This window comes from Tinamus guttatus, unplaced genomic scaffold (genome assembly GCF_059628265.1).
Source record: "Tinamus guttatus ecotype Peru unplaced genomic scaffold, ASM5962826v1 Tinamus_guttatus_pri_ptg000472l, whole genome shotgun sequence".
Taxonomy (NCBI): Eukaryota; Metazoa; Chordata; class Aves; order Tinamiformes; family Tinamidae; genus Tinamus; species Tinamus guttatus.
The window spans coordinates 8553195-8575145 of NW_028289006.1; the positions used below are offsets into that span (position 1 = coordinate 8553195).

General features: G+C 35.7%; 1 protein-coding gene and 1 long non-coding RNA gene across 3 annotated transcripts in view; both read right to left on the reverse strand.

Annotated features, from left to right (window-relative positions):
• Positions 1-21951, reverse strand: part of LOC148593014 (uncharacterized) — a 325329-nt gene that overhangs the window by 135007 nt on the left and 168371 nt on the right. The gene's annotated exons all lie outside the window — the stretch shown is intronic.
• Positions 5789-21802, reverse strand: NTS (neurotensin). Of its 2 annotated transcripts, XM_088532896.1 has the most exons (5): positions 21591-21802; positions 17558-17619; positions 10912-11136; positions 8981-9163; positions 5789-6000 (listed from the first exon to the last, which is right to left on the reverse strand). In XM_088532896.1, exons 1-4 carry the CDS (start codon positions 21649-21651, stop codon positions 9017-9019), a joined length of 495 nt encoding a protein of 164 aa, XP_088389022.1. In that variant the 5' UTR covers positions 21652-21802; the 3' UTR covers positions 5789-6000; positions 8981-9016. The 2 variants fall into 2 exon arrangements, with proteins under 2 accessions (XP_088389022.1, XP_010213608.1); XM_010215306.2 differs by lacking the exon at positions 5789-6000 and having other exon boundaries at positions 8318-9163.

Genomic DNA, 21951 nt, shown 5'->3' on the forward strand with positions numbered 1-21951 from the left:
GAATAAATGAACAACATAGCATTTTCAGTAACAAAAAAAAGAAAAAAAAAACAGTCTCTACCTGGAATAAATAAACTTCAATAGATAAACTTTTTCTTAATCTCTCTATGGCATAGCAGTTTCATAGAATAAGAGCTGTTGAAACAAAAATGTGTTTAATTAGTTTTCCACAGTACAAGATTTTTTTTCAATAGTTCCTTATGTAAATAATCTTTGAGGATTTCTTTAATTATAGATACATAACACAGTCATCACCACCTGCTACAGATTTCTCTGGAATTTAAGAAGCTTTATTTTTGAATTCAGCTTACTACCAAAATTTTAGCGTTGCCCATTTTTAACCTGAAACATTACTTGTCTTTTAATTTCCAGAAATATTTCCTAATTTTTGTTTTTTCTCTCCAACATATTTTCAACAAATATTCTGTATGAGATTTGCAAAATATTTTCTCTGGTACCAGGACATGCAAGTAAGGAGATTATTTATTTAAATTTATTTTATTCTTTTTCACCTTTGTTTAAGGAGACTATTTATTTTGCTAGCTCACATTTCTCACCTGATGCTGACTGAAGAGAGAAACTTCTATGAATCATCTGGGCTCCAAGAAAGATTCATTTACCATCTAACACAGTGCAGTGGGAGACTCATGCTTAGAATATCAGTTTAGCTTTTTCAGAAAGTGAGATCAGACCTTGGCTCATATGTTTCCACTTTCTATTGCTGACTGACTCCATAGGAAGACTGACCCATAAGCAAGAGCTCTCACCTTTCAGCACTCCTGGTAAAAGTTTGGTTTGATTCTGCAGTGCCAGAAGACAAGTAAGACAGGAAAGGACCTGCTGTTTCTTTTTCTTAGGAGAGGACAAACATAAACTCATCACTGTCAGAAAGGAAGCACCTTTCAAGCATGGCAACATCTTTTTAATGAAGCTTGCTTTCTTGTTTAACTGAAGGTAACATGCAAATCTGTCTTTTTTTTCTTCCTTATCTGGCTTTAAAGGTAACCACTTGCTCCCTTTTCAGGTTGGGTCACCTGTGCTATTTTATTCATTCATTGTTTTCGTCTTCCAGAAGGCTACCCTCCTATCATCATATCTGCATTTGTTCTTATATCTTCTGAGGTCTTTAGAGCTAGGCTTCTCTGTCAAGCAATATCAGAACATCCTTCCCTTTCCTCCCAGTCCAAATTTTGTGTTTGGTTCAGGTCTAAACTGCACAGAACATGGAACTAAATGTCAGTGAATGCTGAAGATGATCATCAAGTGCATTACACAGCTATGCAGCTCACACCAATATCAAATAAGATGCTTTAGGTCATTATTTTGGACAGCTTTGTTAATACACAAAAATATTTACAAAATAGTCAGCATTTCTAACATATCAAACAAGCATAAATGTTTATCAAAGGTCCTCTTGTTACAAAATAGGGCTTAGCAGAGATATGACAGAGGACTTCATGGGCAGTATCTCTTCATATATATATTTGTGTGTGTGTGAATGTTTCTGTATATTAGACAAAGTAATACTGCTCATGTATTTGACCATTTCTCTGATTTCCAAAAACCTTTCAACTGTGTTGTACATAACTCTACTGCTTTAATAAGCTTTAGTTTTCCAGGTTTTTAAGCTCAGTGAATGTCTCTAATGATGAATCTTTGCTATCATTTTTATCCATACCTGTGATCAACCAAACTTTCTTAGTAAAATGTTTAGCTAATGATAAGTCAGAGAGGCTTTCTGTAGCCTAAGTGGCAGATACATTTTCTGCTCTGCAAGAGGCAGAGAAGCACTGAAGTGCTTAAGTGAATAGAAATCAGGTTTACAAGCACCATGCTTTGGATATTTTAACACTTTATCACAGTAAATGTCAGCTCTTTTACATTAAGATATGCCTTGGGAAATGGTGCAAATATAGTACATTATGTTTCATCACACACTGCTGAAAGCTGCTAATAAGACATCAAAAACATTTTAGCACAGTACTATCTTCTTTTGCCTTGTTAATATCCAGAAGAAATCTTGTTTATAATCTATATTCATCTAGATCACGGAAGCATACACTCTGGGACCTGCAAGATTCTAACTGTTTTTGGACTGAACTGATTTGCCATGTTTATGATAGATACTTGAAGATGATCTACTTCATTCAAGGCAGTTCCAAATGACTTTCTTCAAGACAATAGAATTTTCTGGTGTTTCTTTTTAAACTTTTGTCTCTGAAGCCTATCTAATTAAATTGCAGTTGGAGACATGGCCCCCTGATCTTACACTGAAGTTTAATAAAGATTCAAAGGTTTTTCATAGGGTATTTTGTGTTCTTTTTTTGTTGGTGGTGGTGAGTTTTTTTGGTATTTTCCTCCAAAGAACATGAGCCTGTGAGGTTCAGTAGTGTGGGGGATTTGAGATGAAGTTGTTTAAAGTTTAATATCAGCAATCCTGGATCATTTCAATTTCTGGTCAAAGTGTCTTGTCAACAGGCATTTTACATGGATTTTCCTCTCTGAAAAGAAGTGCTGTCTAGGATGCTGGACATGCAGAAATTATCCATATGTGAACTTGGAAGATTTATGATTTTCTGAAATCACACACATTCATTCAACGTTCTATTCTCTCAAATTAGAAAAATACCGTTCTTGAATCAGAGCATCAAACTGGAAGCCTGTTAAAGTAAACCCTTGATAAAGGAAGCACGGATAAGAAGACCAAGGCTGTATCACAGAAATGATATTATGAAAGACTGAATCTGTTCTTTTTTTAAGCTAGTTTATCTATCCGTCCAATTTTTATTATGTAAGCATTGTTTGTTTTTTTGTTTGAACTGGTGTTTTCATACAGTCCCTGGACTTCTTGATTACCCTAAATACTACACAAGCATTTAGCAAAAACACTTTCTAGTGTGATGACAACTCCAAACTATTAGTGATCTATATATGTCATACACTACACTGATATCCCTGACTCTGCAGAACTTAATTCATCACTGACCTGAGTCCTAATTTTTTCACTGCTGCCTGTGCTACCCACTCCTGCCCTTCCTGAGCAGCTTTCTTCAGCTGATGCAGTCCCAGCTTAAAAGTTCTCCATATGAAACTTCGCAAATTCAAGTTGTCTTTCTGGATTCAAGAGAAGTGTTGGAAACTGAGGGCAGATGGTTTCTCTTTCTATCATCTGCTGGGAACTCTATTTTTTTGGACTCTCCTGTATCTTCTAGTTTATAGTCTATGTTTTCTTTGGTACTTAACTACCTACCTTGCTATTGGATGACCTTACACTATCCTGCAGATTTCTCTGAATATTTTCCTTTCTCTTCTTATTTCCAGTGAGCCTCCTTTTCTTTTCTCTAGGACTTGAATTCCTCATGGGTTTGATTCTAGGTTTGAGTATAGCCTAGCAAAAAAAAAAAAAAAAAAGTGAAAAAGTATAGCCAGAGCCAAATAGAAGGAATACTACATTAACATCTACTACATTTTCCCATTAAATGTCTTATTTCCTAAATTTCCTGTTGTATCCCCAACTTCCCAACATTCAACTGTGTGACAAGAAGTTGGAAAATCAAAAAGGTGAGGTGCAAGTATGGGTGCTATTTATAAAAACAAATGGTAATGAGGTAATGTTCATAACTCCCCTATTCTCCACGGGCAGGTTCTGGGAATATTAAGCTTTAACTCCGCTCTACTGAAAAACTGCCTTCAGTAAATGGAAACTTTTGAAGAAAATGACAGTTAAGAATTCACCAAGGGCTTAATCTTCAAAAGCAGCTGCAGTCTTCTTGCCTCAGCATCTTCTGTATGCTAAAGACAACCACTTAGAAATGCATGCCATTATTGTTAACTTCTGAGAATATGGCATCATAATACTATACAGGCATATAGCCCTATAAATTTTATTTCATTTACTGCAAAATTCAGAATAATTTGAATAAGCGTATCCATTTCTGAGCATGTACATGCACATCTGTATTCCACTTGTTCTGTTACTGCTTTGGTTTTTACTTTTTGAACAGATCAAAAGCCTTCTTGTCGGTTCCAAACAGCTCTTTATTTAAAAGATCAGGAAATAAGATACTAAAATATGACAACTACTTATATATCACTTATACAACTACTCTAAGGATATGTTAATACACACACACACAAAAGGGAATTTCCACTCATGGAACAACTATTAAATAAAATATTTTTAAGAACTTCTGTCTACCTGCTATAAAATAGGAATTTATATTTTAATTTTCTTGTAAGTTTTTTTCATCATAAAGAACAGATATCTTCAACTTCATAAATACGTTATGATTTTTGAAACAATTTTTGACACATTATGCCACTCAGTCAAGATTTCCAAGTCACATTGCTCCATAAACAACTTTATTTAAAAAATGATGCTTGACATACCACAAACTGGAATATTTCTGGAAATGAAAAATATTTCTGGATATATTCCAGAAATATGTCTGGAAATATTTCTGGAAATATTTCTGGAAATGAAAAAAACATATTTTTAAAAATCTAAATTTTAAGATTACCAAAACCTGTTAAACAGTTTGGATTTTCAAATGACGAATCATAAAAAGCCACAACAACAGTGTTAAGATTTTAGTCTCATTTTCCGTATCTCTTTTTCAGAGTAGTCATTAATTGTGGCGAGCCAAAGTTTGCCTGACATGAGGTACCATTAAACTTTGTTTAGTCCACAATCTGACTACTGAGCCTCTCAGACTCATCCAAATAATCTGAATTTGGTAGTTCTTCAAATCTGATTATCAACACCGTGTTTTTTGTGAGTCTTAAAATGCCAGCTCTTATATTCAAGACATTGGACGACAATGTCAACTTTCAATAGTAATGCTTAAAACAAACAACAAAAAAGCACCATGGTTTTAGCTGTTCTTAGCGTTGAAAATCTTTGAAAACTTGAATCTGATGCATCCTGTAGGCACAGTAAATAGAGGATAATAAAAATCACTCTACATCCATCTATTAATTTGCCTAGACATAAGGATTTTTTATTCAAGCTTACAGTTTTTGCAGCCTCAATAATGGTTTTTGAATGCTTGAGTTTGGTAATAATGAAAATATTCTTTCCCAGATTCTTAATGGAGGTCAAACCCTCTCTCCACTTTCTTTGCTTGCCACAAAGAGAAGGTTAGAGCTCTGGCTCTACAGTCACCTCTCACATGACTACTTTTAGTCCAGTTTAGTCCAATGTTTTGGATGAGCAGAACGTCACTGATCAGTCTGGAAACTTGGAAAACTCCAGAAGGATCTACTTCTGCCTCTGCCCTGTTACATAGAAGTACAATAGTGGTGGCTTGTGTCTTCAGTTTGATAGAGCATGGTGCAAATTGAAAACTAAACTTGGGAGAGCAGAGTTATAATGACTCAGCTGTGGGTTAGGTAAGAGAAAGTATGAGCCACAGCAACAATCATAGATTGCAAAATTAAATTGCATATATCTTTTAATCTGATAAACTCCACAATCTAACCATTCTGTTTACACCACAGCCATAAACTCTTCCCAGCAACCTACAACACAGACCCACATTACAAAAGACTGAAAACAACAAATGCGAGAATATGTCACAACCAAGACCCAAGAAAGCTGACATGACTTATTTTACTTATTTCACCGTGTATTGAAATTTTAGAACAATAAATATAATTTTTAATCTGTGTCCTTTTAAAGAATAAGTAGCAAACATTCTTCAGAGGTTACAAAAGTATTCATTTTTCTGTGCTTTTCATGTCTATGGGATTTAGCAAAATCTAGGGAATAAATATTAAAGAAAATATATCAACTCAATTTAAATCTCTGTTAATTTTATTTCTACATTAGAAATAGCTTTGAAGTTCATGCAGATTCACCAGATGACAATATTCAGTATTTGAGAGTACAAGGAAGATTTAAACTATGTGAATAATTGGTATAATTATTCACTATTCGTCTTCATTTTGTCATCTTCATATGAAGATCAGCAATGGACTATGCAGAAGAAATGGGTTCCTCTGTGGAGACAGAGAAAGGCATCAAATCTCTCAGTAACTGCCTTTTTAAAACAAAATTCTCTACTTCAAGTGATGCTTCCATTGGCGAAGGTGACAATTTGAGTTAATGACCCTCAAAACAACTTTTGAAATCTAGGACAATTATAAAATAGGACAAAAAAAGGGCTGTATTTACAAAGCTTCACATATTAGGGATGCTTTCTCTGACCTGAAGTTCATTCAGCACCCATAGCTGTTGCAGATACATTAATTTTTCAGGCAAGCCAAGACACATACCCTAAAAAAGGATATGGTAAATAAGGGCAAATATGTATAAGCCTACATGTTTTTTGTAGCTATTATCCAAAATAAGAGCTGAAGAATGGCTGTAATTGACAGCAATATGTTCAAAGGAGGTAGCAGTACCTTGAAGTGAAAGGAGGTTTCAGGTCAATGAGGGTCCCTCAGACAACAAAATACTACTTCCCAACATTGTTTATCTGTGTTAATAGTGTGGGTTTTTTTGTGTATTTTCCAATATTTCTGTGCTATTTTTCTTGATTTTTCACCAATGATTGCATTTTAACTTGGAAATGCCATCACAAGCTATTGTATTTTCACTGACTGTTCCATATTTATGGATTTTCTTTCCATCTCTGGTTAGGACTTTCCCTCACTCTGCGTGATTCACTCCTCTGTCAGCAATCTGACCATCTCCATCAAAGGCTGAGGGAAAACTTAACAGGTTACCTGCTACCGAACTTGAAGGTAGGTCTCCTCCAGTGACACTCAGATTCACAGTCTAGTGAAAGTAAGCCATTTAAGCCATTTTCAATCAGTTGACTTGGCTGTTCTGTTAAATCTACATTGCAAGGAATCAACACACAGGCACTTTCAGGATAATTTTGAATTAAAATGTGGAGCACTAGAGATTGGTGGAGTATGCAAAGAATATCTCCTGAGAAACTTAAGTCTTGAATATCTAAATATTCCAAAAAACAAATTGTGGATTTCTGTTTCTTTTTTCTTCCTTTTCTTCTTCTTTTTTTTTTTAATTTTAGCATTATTTCTTGAATGATACTACCATTCTTATCTTACATTCTTTTAACTCCTGCACTCAAGGTGCACATGCAGAAGAGCAGATCGTGGCAGCCTTTTTGTGTGTGTATTCATGTTGCCTAGTAAATAGTGAGATGAATTTTATTTTTCTCTGCCTTTCTAATTGCAGTGACTTTTGAACAACTCTATTCTGCTTTATTATTTCACATCAAAAGGTAATTTAGAATTTGAAGTGCCTGTTACAGGACTATGAAGTTTACTGATTTTAGGGAAAGAGGAGTGTTTCTTGGCTACTTGAGAGCTTACTGTGTCTCCAGTCTAATTCCACAATGATTTCATTAAAAAATTAAAGGGCTATGAATCTACTAGAATCTTATTTAAGCAAAGCCCTTAAGCAAATTAACCATTTAAACCACTGATGTCTAATGTGCTTAAGTACTTTGCTGGTTTTGAATCATAATGATTATTATAGTAATTAGTGTATGCTCAGTTAGATCTTGTGAATGCAGATATTTTTGTGGCTATTTAACAAATAAACTGATTAATAACATTTGCAGTGAGGAAGGGAAGTAGGATTCTCTTTAATGAAATGAAGATAGATATTACGGCATAAAACTACCCATCTTGTGTAGCAAAGTTAGTATAACCACTGGATATGTTATTTATAGGTATATCCCTGCACATGCTTAATATGAATTGACTGAGAATCTCACCTATGAGAGAATTTGGATTTTTTTATCAACCTTTTAGAGCAGAAATGCACTAGCAAATAACTCAGAAAACACTCAGAGTTTCAAAAATAGCCTGTCAGATTCCCTTTTTTTGCCATGTGGATCACAGACTAACCTATCCTGACAGTTTTTATGTCCCCCATTTCTTTCAGACTGCCTCTTTCCAGACAAGAGCCTTGGAGTCATGTGAGTCCAAGTCTGATGCAGGGATCAGAGCCAAAGAGATAGAAAATGTGTAAGTCTAAGTCTCAGATGGCCTGTATACTTTTATTCCCATGCTGGGATCTTCACATTTGGCTTGAGTTGCAAGAATATCTTTAGCTCCTGAAACTACCTGTTATTCCTTTTTTTTTATAGGGAGGGAAGGGAAATGCCTTTCAATAACAAGTTTCAAATGTTCTAACATTAGTTCCTCTTCTGATTATTTTTTTCCAGATGTTTTTATTTCTCATACTGGAAATGTGCTGTGACTTTTCCAGTTATGAATGTGAATCAGCTTTTATTTTTTATCTTTAGAAAGTTTGAGTATACTTCTTTGAGTATATATGAATTAAATAAACATCATAAATTTCCTGACTGAATAAACTGTTTTCTTCATTTAGTCAGTGATGGACGGGCTTTGTTCATGTTAGCATACTTTTTAAAAGTCCCATTAGTGCATGATTTTCTTATATTATGACCCTTGAGCAGTAGGAGTCAAGAAGTTAAATTCATCTACAACATGAAATTTGATATTGCCAGATAATAATTAATAGCCAGTTCATAATATTTTCTCTCTTACTTAGACCTAATTGCTAATAATTTTAAGGGGCCAGTATAGAGAAAATTAGGGTATTTCTGACAAGTGTAGTACACAAAAAATCAAAAGCATGCAGGGGGTTGAGATGTTCCATTAAGAAACTGTAAGATTCTCCATACGGTTTATGGACTGTACCAATTTAGTTGGTGTATGTTGCTGTGCTTTATAAAACAGAAGAAGAGCACTATAGTGTAACAAATATATTGAAATCTCAGTTGTGTACAATACATCATGCTTAGAAACTAGATTTATTTGCAAATGTATTGGTCCAATTAATCTCAAGTAGGAAAAAATCACATTCAAGAAACAACAATTGCAAAAAAAGACACAATTATGTTATCATCTTGATTTTCCATAGTATATTTTCACACAAGTATGATTTTTAAATAAGATAACCATAACGCACAGTTACCTATAAACTAAATATACATAGTTTTCTTCTGCTGCATCAGTAATATGAACTTCTCTTGAGTATGTATGGTCTTCTAGCTTTGTTCACATGTAGTTGTCGTTTCAGAATATAGGGATTTTTTCTCTTCATTATTTCCTTATCTTGGCTTGAATTCTCTAGATCAAGAGCATCTTGTTGAAGTAACTGTGGAATGCAAGAAGAAACACCCTGGGTTTTTTTTTTTTTTTTTTTTTTTTGCTAATGAAAATCAACATTTCCTAGAGTGTTTTATAAAATATGCCTTAACAACATAGGAAAAAGGAAAAATCTTTACCATAATAATTTCAACAACAACAAAACAACCAAACACACAAATACTAAATTTAGATCAGGCTAAAGATGAGCTGAGTCCTGCAGGAATTATATTTAAATTCCATTGTTACAAATGAGAGTGCAGGTTTTCACTAGAGAGAAAAACTGATGCCCTTCTTGGACAAGAACCCAAAAACTAAAAAATCAGTAATGTGTAGAATAATAAAAAAACAGTACAAGAAAGCTGAAGTTCTGTCAATCGACATATGCTATATACTTGCTTTTTTGGAATTTACTTGAAATTCTTAAAACATTTGGTTCATATTGTTTCTTGGTTGATATATTAAGAGTACATCCATTGTATTATCGCATTTATCCATGGTCAAATACAGTTTTACTGCCCAACTGAAAGGCATCAAATTAATTTTTTTATACTCATCTCACTGTTTCCCTAAATAATCACCTCTTTTACTCACTTAATTACTCAATAAATGAATAACCATGTAAACTTTTCATTGAAGTTAATGGAAAGAGGCATGGCTTCAACAGAATTGGAACCAATTCTGGATGAATAAGATCACATGGGCTACCTTCATTATACATATTGTTTATTTCAAGTTTTCTTCAATCTCGCTTCTTTTACCACCAACCCTTCTCCTTTTGTTGTATAAATGCTTGCACTTCATAACCTTACTCATAAGCTGAGAGAAGAATATCATTACTTTTTAAATTTCACATGCTACTGCATGCTAATCCTGAAAGTGATGATTCCCAGCTATCACAAAGGTGATGGAACTGCAGAATAAGGAACTGCAGTTAAGACATAAGTGCTATCATATATAGTCAAGACTATGGCATCTCCTTTTCAGCACAAAATGCATTGGTGAAAAGGATCCTCAGAAAACTCAGATTCTCAAAAGAATCTGTCACTGCAGACTTTGGTACGGGCAATCCCAGCAGATACGAGGTATTGAGAAAGAAGCCTTCAAGTACAGAGCTGTGGTTCAACAAATAAAAGGGATGAAGATTTAGTAGACTGTCCGTGAACCTGGTAGAGCTGAAGAAACTGTGTTTGCTGGAAAGTGAGCAGTGGTATCTTTTTTCCCTATCCAAAACAACTCAATGCAATATGCAACACTGCAAGTAACGTGCCTCTGCTCAACCATGACAGTAAGATAAATACCACAGATGGACTATAGAATGCTGTTCAGGACTAGGCATCTCTCACACACACACACACACTGTCAATTTCCAAGGTCCTCTTAAGGGGCAGTGGCATAAAAGAGCAGGAGTTCCCTGCTGTGGGTTTCCTAGCAGTGATAAGGAGGATTAGTTAAGAATATTTCACATTTATCTGTTGGTTCTCATCCAAAAGAGACACTTAACTCTTCAGAAACTAGATAGATATAATATACATAGACATATACAGATAAATAAGACATAAAAAATAGTAGAGATTATCAACAAGATAACAAAGGGAAGAAATCTTGAATAATGTGAGGAAGGCATTGATTTAAGGCAAGAGCACCTGAGGTTTGGGAGAAAACATAGGACATGGATTTTAAAAGGTCTATAGATAGATAAACAAAGCCTAAAAGTGTAATAGTGGTTGAAAAATTATTTGTGACCATTTGTTTTACCTCCCAGTGCTGAAAGGCTCTGCTGTGGCAAACTTTTTGGAGTTGGTATACTGTCAGCATTGCTTCCAAGCTGAAGCCATCCAGAGCAGCAGGAAACTGTCCTCCTGAAATGAGATCTTCTTCATCTACCTCTGCTGTTTCTCCTACTTGGTTATTTAGGTTGTTGATAAGATTGCAGGCATTTAGCAGAGTCATTTTCCAGGAAGGAAGTTTTGCTCTGTTAATCTGAAAATACAACATTAGTTAGTGCTTTGCAATTTTTGTTCTGTTTTTTTAGCAATAATGTTTGATAGTCAAACATTTTGGTAGAAGCAAGTTTGTTTGAAGTCCTTTTCATTTGCCCAACTTTAAGCCAATAATTAGAGAGGACTGAAATTAGGGCAACTTGTTTATTAAACGTATACTGAGTCTGCTTCCCCACTGCCTTACCCCCCAGGTAGATATACAGGATGAAAACATAAAGCACTACCAAACCAGAAAGACGGCATTTCATATACATTGCACAGGTGCGAGCAAAAGCACTGATGAAAATTAATAGAATATAAATTCACAGGTGTAAATGAGGACAATGATTCAAGCCTACTGGACAAATTCCCAGTCCTGGATTCCAAGCAAGATGCCTGTGGTTAACACAGCAATCCTCCCCAGTTCAGAATAAATGCCAGTCATTTCAAAATTCTCTGAGAAAAGGCATGGAGTCCCTGCTCCAGGGCAATCTGTTTGATGAGGCTGAGTCTGAAGCTATGGAATCTGTAAGCCCCAGGAATTTTGGAGACCAGCAGGTGATGCACCTGAGAGATGAGAAGCTAAGGTCTGCAGGTTCGGATGAAGATGGAGCAAAGCTGTGCAGAAAATGGGCACATAATAACCAATTCAAAATCAATAATAATGGATTTCTGATTGGGGCCTGCACCGAAAAACTGAGACAAGCAGTATTTGCATGATCCCCAATGGACATGTTTAGAGTGTTACAGAAAAGGGTAAACAAATTGAGACCTTTGGTTTGACCAAATTGAGCATGATTTAGCCCAAATTTTGCTTGATCCAATAAATTACCTTCCTTAGGAGTTATTTAGCTTTTAAACTCCCTATAAGAAGAGAGAAAAAGAAAGGAAAGAAAGGAGAGAAAGCAAGAGGAGAGGAGAGGAGAGGAGAGGAGAGGAGAGGAGAGGAGAGGAGAGGAGAGGAGAGGAGAGGAGAGGAGAGGAGAGGAGAGGAGAGGAGAGGAGAGGAGAGGAGAGGAGAGGAGAGGAGAGGAGAGGAGAGGAGAGGAGAGGAGAGGGGAAGGAAAAGGAAGGAAGAGGAAGGAAGAGGAAGGAAGGAAATAGTTTTTCAAGTCCCCTGAAATAATATTTGTAAAATGCTCAAAAGAAATATTATTATTTTTCCGTAGCTTTTTTTCCCAAGCAGTTATAGCAGTCATTTTTTTTCAGTTTTGTGTAGCAGTAGATTCTTCTTGTTGAGTACAGAGATTAGTTTTCCTAAACTAGAGTTGGTGATACAAAAATCTCCAGTCAAAAGCCAAACAGTAAATTCCAGTTTATAACTGGAAAGTGTTTCCCTGCTGTCTGTGCACATTAGACTCACACTCTACATAAGAACTGGAAAATGGTTGGCATTTCTTTTGCTGGATATACAAATGTATATATACATATTATAATAATACGGATATTGCATTTTACTTAGTGACAATAACATTAAAATGACTGTGGATATTGTGTTTACTTAGCAGATCATTAAACAGTCCTGCAGCCTGTGCTTCTTTAAGGCACTTTCCTAACAAAGAGGTGTTGTATGCAACATTTATGCATACTGGTCATTATTTACTTTTTTTTTGGGGGGGGAGGGGGTAGGGAGAGAAATAAAATACAGAGAAGCAAAGAAGAAACAAGAAACAGGCATCACTAATAGCATTACTTAGAAGAAATTGCCTGTTGCTCACTTTTCTGTACTCCAATATACACATGGGTTTCTAAATTACAGCAATTTAGCCTTTTATTAAATCACCATGCATTCTCAGGTTTCTGAGAGCATGCCTCAGAAATGCGTTGTGCTTTGAGGGTAAGAAGAAAATTTTGTTCGGGAGCTTGAAATTGTTTCTGCATTGTTTATTTTGGACTTATCTGTTGTCTCTTCCAGATGCCACAATTAGTCTGTTGAATTATCTGAAAAGATTTGACAGGTTCAAAACAAAATTAATCTCTTTATAGAATATCTAACTTAATTAGCAGAAATTAAATTAGCAAAAAAGTGTCCACTGCAATTGAAAGACCTTTGGTATGTTTTAAAAATATGTGTGAAACATTAAAACACAGATTTTTTTTTTCCTGACAAATGAGGATGTTTTTCCAATGCACTTCTCAAATCTTGTTATATGAAAGAAATATGAGTTATCACTTCTCTAGCTAACTTGCAATAAAGAATTAGATCTAGAAGTAGTGCTCCATGAGCAAGTAGGAGTTTCAGACCAGAACTGAGATTATTCAAGTGGATGGGGAGAGGACTAGGAAATTTCATAGGCTTTCCTACATGATTTATAGAATCTTTTGACCTAACTTTACTACTTTACCTTAGCTTGATGCATGTCTTTGTTTAAAAAAATGTGTTTTTTTTCCTGTATCCATTGGTAAAAGACCTAAATAGCAACCTGAAATTCATCATAGCTGTTACTGACTAAGTAAGGGAGAAAAAATCTGACAATCAGACCTTGTGGTTCTGTCTGCAATGCACACTTCATTGGTAAAGTGAGTCTAATTCCTTTTAATACCAAGCATACATCACTTCAAAGGATTTTCACTTCTTCTGAACTGCACTGCCACCTCACAGAATGAGACTGTATTGCTTTAAAAATTTTAGTGAAATAATTTCTTAACTCAAAATGGAGCTCTCCAGGTCATGCCCAGACACTGAAGACAGCACTTGTGTTACTCTTATGTTGTGTACTATTACTCTTAACAGTATGCTGTTAAACTGTTTTTTACTACAGTAAGAATTAAGCCCAGGAAGCTCTATTTTATAGGCCATGTAAAATATCTAGGTGAATATACTAAAAGAGTCTACATAAACACAGTTTTACATGACTATAATCCAAATGCTTAGGTTCCTTTTCAATATGTGATATATTTTCTACCCAGACCTAAGCAATAGGAGCTACAGTTTTTCAAGATATATTTTGGAAAATAGCTATTTAAGAGCTCAAGAAACCTGTATCTGAGGTGGACTTTTTTGAAGATAAACTTGAAAAAAAATCTAGGAGTGATTTGATGGAACAAAACAAACTGCATTGTGAATCCGAACTTAAGAAAATTATTAATGCTGAAGAATTCATGACGTGAATATCACAAATGTATTTCCACCAATGAACATTCTCCTGAATTAAGACTTAAAAACATGGTTTCCCTTTTATATATTTTGAAAGATAATTTATACTGGACAAAAAATTGAAATAACCCGGAAAATAACATTTCCTTCTTTGACAATTGATTTGACCAATAAAGCACTAAAGAGAATCCCAAGTAACAGCTTACACACTGCCTCTCTTTTTCCGTTTCTGGCTGAATTATAGTACCAGATACCTGAAGGACACAGTTTGTGAACTAATATATTTTAATTTAATGTTAAAATTTTAATATGTTTTAATAATGCCAAAATTAATGCTTCCCAAATGTTAAAATTTTTAGAAAAAAAAGTTCTCTTTTTTTAAAATGTTTATGTAGCAAAAACTAGTTTTCATAAATTCATAACTGAATTATACTAGATTCATAAACAAGTGAAATTCAAGGTAACTAAGGAATAGGTAAAACACTTTGACTCTGCTTAGATAATGCTAGAGATACTATAATGCAGAAAAAATAAAGCTTTTTATAATGCTTTTCCTAAGGCAATGCCTTTTACTTAGTTTTGTTTCGCAAATTCGTTTACATAGAACGAGAGGATGGATAATGACATGGAGGCTGCTCAGGTTACTTTGTAACTGAACTGTAACTGTTACTTTAGTATTCTGGAGGGTATCTGTAATATTCAGTAGCATAAACTATTAGGTCAGCAGGTCTGCACTGCCTTCACCTATGTGCTTCTATGATTCCTTTTCAGAATAGTAGTTGAATTTTGCTCAGAATGTGCCAATAAAAATAATAATAATATACACTCTGTGTTTAAGTAGATATAGTATAGAGGTCTGCTACAGGATTAAGTTCTCCTGTGGTATATCCTAATGCCTGTAAATATAATGAATTTGTATACAATGACTGATTCAGAAAGCTCCTACACAACTAATAACCTAGTCTGTCTGACAAGGTAGACTAGGCATATCCAGTCAGGAATAGGCATCCTGGAACAGTAAGACACTTGAGAGGTCCAAGACTTCAAAATAATTTAATGTGAGAGTGGAGATCCCAAAGGCAGAGTATATTCTATCCTTCAAATAAAAAAGTTATCTCATTTCCTCTACCCCTTTTCCTTTAAGCTAAATTTAACTCAGACTTGTTTGAATTCAGCTGAGCATTTTGGGAGGTGAGAATAGAGCTAGTTATTTGATGCAAAAGAGGGAGATAACATATGGTTATCTGTGCATTCGAGACGCGGATCTTCTAAGCAACTCTGGATTTTATCTTAGAGGAAAGACAAATAAAGGATTTTAAGAATATGTTTGATCCTTTTATCTTCCTTGTGATGTAAGAGCAGGGAAGCGTGATAAACTGTATTAAATACTGAAGACATCACTATAAGCATGGATGTACTTCTTTATGGACAGAGAGTGTTTTGGCACATGAATAACTCTAAAGAGTTGCAAACTGAAGAGTTCATCTAGGTTGACTGGATTTTCCTTGATGTTGATGACCAAGCCCATGTCAAAGAAAATGAATGCAGCTTAATAGTAATTGTCCTCAACTGGAACCAGATCTCAGGCACACAACAATCGATTTGTGATGTGTAACATCCCTAAATTTGACTCTCACACTTTCAGTTCTAACAAAGGTTACAAACTGGCAGATGGTAACAGAAAAAAAGCATTTGACATTTCAGGATTGAACGGAACAGTGGTACATCCCTGTAGGCACAGTATTATTATACACTCTTTTAATCAATCCACTATGCCTTACTTTGGTGTTAAGAAACTGGGTATATTACACTAATTAATTTTAAATGGAAATTATCACCCAGAATTTAACAATGATATTTCTACCATCTGTTCACTGCTTGTATGAACTTCAAGGGTCACAACTCACCATAGATAGCATTAGGAGGTCAAACTGCTAATCACCTGAAGCAACATAATATGTAATGGTAGATGGCCAATATCTTTACATTGTCAATTGTAGCACTGTATTTGCACATTCTTAGCTATTATCTGGTATGAAACTCACTCAGAGACTGTGCTGTGTGCTGACAGAAGAGTGAGAAATGGGAGCTGGAGTCACAATTCCACAGAAGCCAGTTGCAAAAACAACACTAGCTCCAGGGTTTTCCCTCAGGGTGTATTAAGCTTTGACACTCAAAGGAAGAACTGATTTTGTCAATCATCTGCATTTACATTTACCTCTGGAAAAGAATCTCTATTATTTTTTTCTCTTCATTAGAGGAACAAGTTGCACGGCAAACAACCTGGTAAACAGGTTGGTTTGGCATATAAGGCCATGCAAGTAAAGACCATGAGAACCTAAGAACTACCACATAAGATCAAAATATTATCTCTTCCAGGACTATTTCTTATTCTAAGACTGTTCAAAGAATGTTGCAAAAAAGTTTACATATAAGCAAATATTGAAAATATAGAAGTCTTCTAGGCAAGCTTTATCCTTAACTATCACCTAGCCATTGACTTTATTTTTTTTTAATTTTCATGAAAATATAATTGCATTTTCCATTGACATTAAGCAACATTTGAATAACTAGAACAAAGAATTAAAGCATTAAGCCCTTGAAACTTGTTTCAGGATTTATTTTTTAATGTGTTGTTGAGGAATATAATGCTGAAGAAATATAAGACAAGCATGTGTTTCTTACTTCATTTGTGGAAAATAGAAGAGTTGAGAAACTGTTTCTCTTACAGCCTATCTAAAACAATGTTCAACACTTGCTGCTTCACCTATGTGAATACAAGATTGGAAGAGAACTTTTGTCTATTGGTAATGGTACATTTCTGATAATTTGGCCTCTTGTCAAGGAAATGTTTTTATTAATAGTTTCATAGTTATGTCCCTGTGTTCTTTTACGAACTCTGTGAAGAAATTTATAAACCAAACCCAGCATATGTAGTAACAGCTTTTGTTTTATGACTATTAATTTTATATGTATATAGGAAAAGTTCTGCGTAAAAATTTCACTTATACATTTGATTAAAGGTGAATTTAGCTATAACCCTATAGGAAGCACATTTCCTCATATAACTTTACATCTCTGTACATAACACAGTCTTGACAGTTTCATGAAAGTACCGGTATCGTGAGTGAGGGACACTTGACGTGTGTCACATCAACACCTTTAGATTTCCTTTGAATTAGAAGGAAATTTTGTACGAAAGTAATGTCAATCACTGAACATTTAGGTCTAGACCATAGGCTATTACTTTGTGCAGAGACTTCTTGGTTTGTAATGAGAATTTATTTGCTCTCTGCCTGTCAGCTAGAGGAGGAAAAATAATTACCTTTGATGTATACATATTGGTCAATAAATCTGCTTCTAAGGCTTTCATTTCTTCTTCTGAATCTGGAAATAAATCAGAAACATATGTTTATTATTTCATCATAAATCACAGACATTTGAATTCAGCACACAGAATTTAGACACATCAATGAGTGTTGAAACAAATGAAAGATAAAAGCATCGCAATGTGAACTAAATAGACTGACTGTGAAGAGTTTTCAGGTAATTGCAGCCTAAGATAAAAACATTATTTTAAAATGGAAACTCTCTGCCTTTTCAAACTATGATAAAACACAGTGAGTAGAAAAATTCAGCAATTTCAATTCACTGTTAGAAAAGCCCATAAATCTGCAGTCATGTCATTAAAAAATAAAAAAAAAAAAACTTGTGAGATTTTTCATTCAAAATAAACGCTTGGCCATTTTTGACCTTTGTTAACTTTAGAAGAAGACTTTAAATATTTATTTTTAAATAATATTCCATAAGTAGCAACTAAGAAATTAGGTTAACAGTACTTTTGAGAACTTGACAACATTTATTTTAAATTATTCTTGGATAAATGAAGAATAATTTTACTGATGAGGGGTTTCAGATGGACCAAAGTTTGTCATACAAGCAGTGCGTGCACAAAAAGAAAGTATTCTAAATGAAATGAAATTCTTAGGACTTTATTTACTAATTTAATTGACTTTTAATAGCACAGTGCATTTGAAAGACCTGTGATTTGATGAGCAAAGTAAATGCAGCTCTTGAAAGAAAACAGTCAAAAACATTTTTGCTTTGGACATAAGCACAAGAAGAGCTGCTGGTTTGAAAATGTAACACAACCAGATCTCAAAGACAATCTATATACAGAAAGCAGTTAAACCTTTTGCTGAAAAAAGGTTCTTGTTTAGTCTTTACCTTCTGCAGAATACTGGCAGTCCACACCCAAAACATACACGTATATTTAAACACAAAACTAAAACAACATCTATTCCATGCTAATAAAAAGTCAAACTCTGCTTCATTAAAATGATCTGTGTTATTATTATATAGTATCCACAGGATATCTGTGGAAAGAATCTACCTATTCCTTAATTTAGGGAGTCATCACCATTACTAGCTTCCACAAGAACACAGGCGTGAAAGGCACTTTTTATAATTCCATACTAGATTTCTGCTAGTATGGGAAATCAATCATTATGATAAAAAAAAAAATCATGTTCCATCTAATAATTATTTTTTCCTCTCACATTTCTTCGGGGAATTCCTGCAAATCATCTGTGGTTATTCACCATCTTCTCATTCACTGTTTTCTCATTTCAAGACTAATTTCTTTCTAATTATAAAATTGTTTGTGACTATTGTATCATCTCCTTCATTATTATTGGTACTTTTCTCTTTCTAGTTTTTACCTACCTCATGTATTCTTTAAGAGCAATCATAGCTATTCCCAGCTAGTTTCCATTCACAAAGAGGTTACCAAACAAATGTAACATCACCATGCTTTTACCCCAAGCTTGTCGGAATAAGACATTCCTCTGGAAACTGCATACATCACTGCGAAGTTATGTCCAGAGCTCTCACCTATCCTCCTCTCATATGACAGACAAGCTGATCCCCAAGACCTCAGAATGGCCTTCCACAGGGCCGCATGTAATCTGAATAACCACCTTAATGCCTAATGCTTACCATTAGCTACAGCAAATAGCTCTCTGGCACATTTTAGGATTTACCTTGCCTTTTATGGCGGAAAAACCTTAGTCTCTCAAAGTAAGGTAGACAAGTATGCCAGCCTAAGTATGACCAAGTCCAATATCTGCTTAAACAGCTCCAGCTTCTTTTAAAAGGATTTTTTTAATAGACACTTTAGTATCTCCCAAGCTGCTGCATTTTATACTGCTGCGCCCTTTCCGATTCCATTATTGCAGTCAGCAGAAACTTCCAAGTGTTTTAATAATCCTCCTCAGTACCGATGCTCATGTTCCCCTTTGTGTTACTTGCATGGTACAAATGCTCACTCTTCTTTTCCCATTGAGGTTTTTCTTGAAAATATTGGATAGCCACTAGTAACTTCTCTCTTACCTAATGATTTCCATTTCAGCACTACCTGTTGTCAGTGCTACCTGTTCTCAGCTACTTTACCATTAATAGCACCAGTTCTGCTCAGGCTAATTTCCACCAGCGATAGCAGCAGCTACTGTGAATAGGGGAGCATCCCATGTGGACAGCATCCTGATTTGGGGTGCGTGTCCTGCGTTGTATCAGCCGGGGACAACGAAAGGACGTGCTTCTGCTTGGCACACAGGTGTTTAAATGACATAGGCAATGGAAGATAGCTGTGGAAACAGAACCCTATGCTGAACAGTTAGGGATTAAGAAATGTCTTGATTAAGCAGCCTGGAGACCATTCCTTAGGAGACTGTTCCAGATTCCTGAGTGAAGAAGGATACAAACCTTGGGTGTCTATTCAGAAGGGAGCACATGCAGATAAAACAAGGATGAAAGAGAAGGTAAAAGCATAAAAAGAGCAGACTCTCAGAAACACTGAGCAAAAAGCCAAATTATGTATTATTGTTCGTAGTGGCAGAAAATCCACACACTTTGCTATCTCCTTGATCATTCACTCCTAATTGACAAGAAATACTGTTTCTATTCATATATTTGTAATCTACAAGAATAGTTAAATTCCATAAGAATACACTTTCCCCCAAGGACAAACATTTTCAAAGGAAAATTCAACTGAATGATCATTTTCTTTATAACATAATTGTCCATATTAATTAAAACTGACTCGTCTCTTCCGATTGTATTTTTAAAGCAAATTAAACATCACGCAAATTACACATACAATTTTGTTTCTTTTTTAGGAGCCTATTTTAATTTCCATTAGTGTCTTTGACTTGAATACCCATTCAGTCAGCTCTACAAACAGCAGGGCTAAATATTCTTCACCGGAAATACTAATCATTTTTTCACTTAAAAAAAGCTTTAGATATATAGATATACGAGGAGAAAATGATAAATATTAAGCATCGTCATACAGAATAATTGTATTTGAACTGTGATGAATATAAACCACAGGTACTATATGCGCTACGGTTTTCTCCAGCAGAAAACACTCTGGAAACTTTCATATAAAGGGAGAATTATGAACTTGTGAATCCTCTGCATTTTGTGGAGTTAAAAAATAAAGTAATACACAAGTTAATACGGCTGGGTTTTGAAACCTGTCTTTCAAATCATTTGTTTCTGTGTCACCTGTTCTTTTTCTATATGTGTATAAACACATTGAATTACCACTTAATTATATATTTTTGGTGATATACACCACGAGACACACACACACACACACACACACACACACACACACACAAACTTGGCTGCGCCATTTTCCAAAAGACTAAACAACAAATTTTAGTACATCATCCTTTTTTTCAAGATTCTAAAACACTTTTTCTTGGAACAGAAACACACTTCCTATTGCATGATCTGCATCTGGTTCATCATTTTTGCTCATCACTTCAAAACAGTCAGCAATTCTTTCCAGGCTCCTCAACTGTATTTCAGGTAACTAAAGGGGTCCAATGTCAACCTGAATAAGTAGCCATAATCATGCTGATTTGTATTATGGTAGGTATTCATAGGCATTGTAGAAACTAATTTCTATGACAGTTTGGAATTAAACGGTGCTCAGTAAATCACGGATGAGGTACCACTATGTGCATTTAAGCAAAGGGTCTATACCTGTTTCTCAAGGACTAGCCTACCGCAACAAGCACGCTATTGATGTTCTCTTTCCTGATGTCTGGAGGAAAGGTCAGTATGATGGCAAGAAAGTCACAGCTGTGACGGTGACAGCGCCGCTGGCCGAACCCCGTTAGCAGGGGTGGCTGCTGGGCACCTCCAGGACGTAGCTGAGGGACATAGCCCCCAGCCCCGTTCGGAGGGGCCAGGAGCACCTCAGTTGCTCCTGCTGAATTTGTCCCGAGAGAGTTGAGAGGAAGAAAAAGCAGGAGGAGCAGGAGAGGAGCCTGCACACGAGGACCTACCTGAGCAGAGGCTGCTGGCAGCCAGGGCCAGCAGTGCCACGCACACCAACTGGGTTCTCATCGTGCTGTCCCGCTAGCAGGGCAAGTCCATAAATCCTAGGGAGAGACGGACAGATAGAGAGACAGAGAGAGAGAGAAAGAGAGTCGCTGCGCGGCAGCTCCGCTCTGCTGCGCTGCTCCCCGCGGGCGGCTGCGGGACCATGCGGGGCGCCCGGACCCTTCCCCAACTATATAAGCCGCGGGGTGATGTCACGGCAGCGCTGCCAGCGCCTCCCGAGGAAGCGCCCTCCCTCCTCCTCCTCTTCCTCCTCCTCCTCCTCCTCGTGCCGCGGCCGCCCCGCCGCCGCTCCGCGCCCGGGGG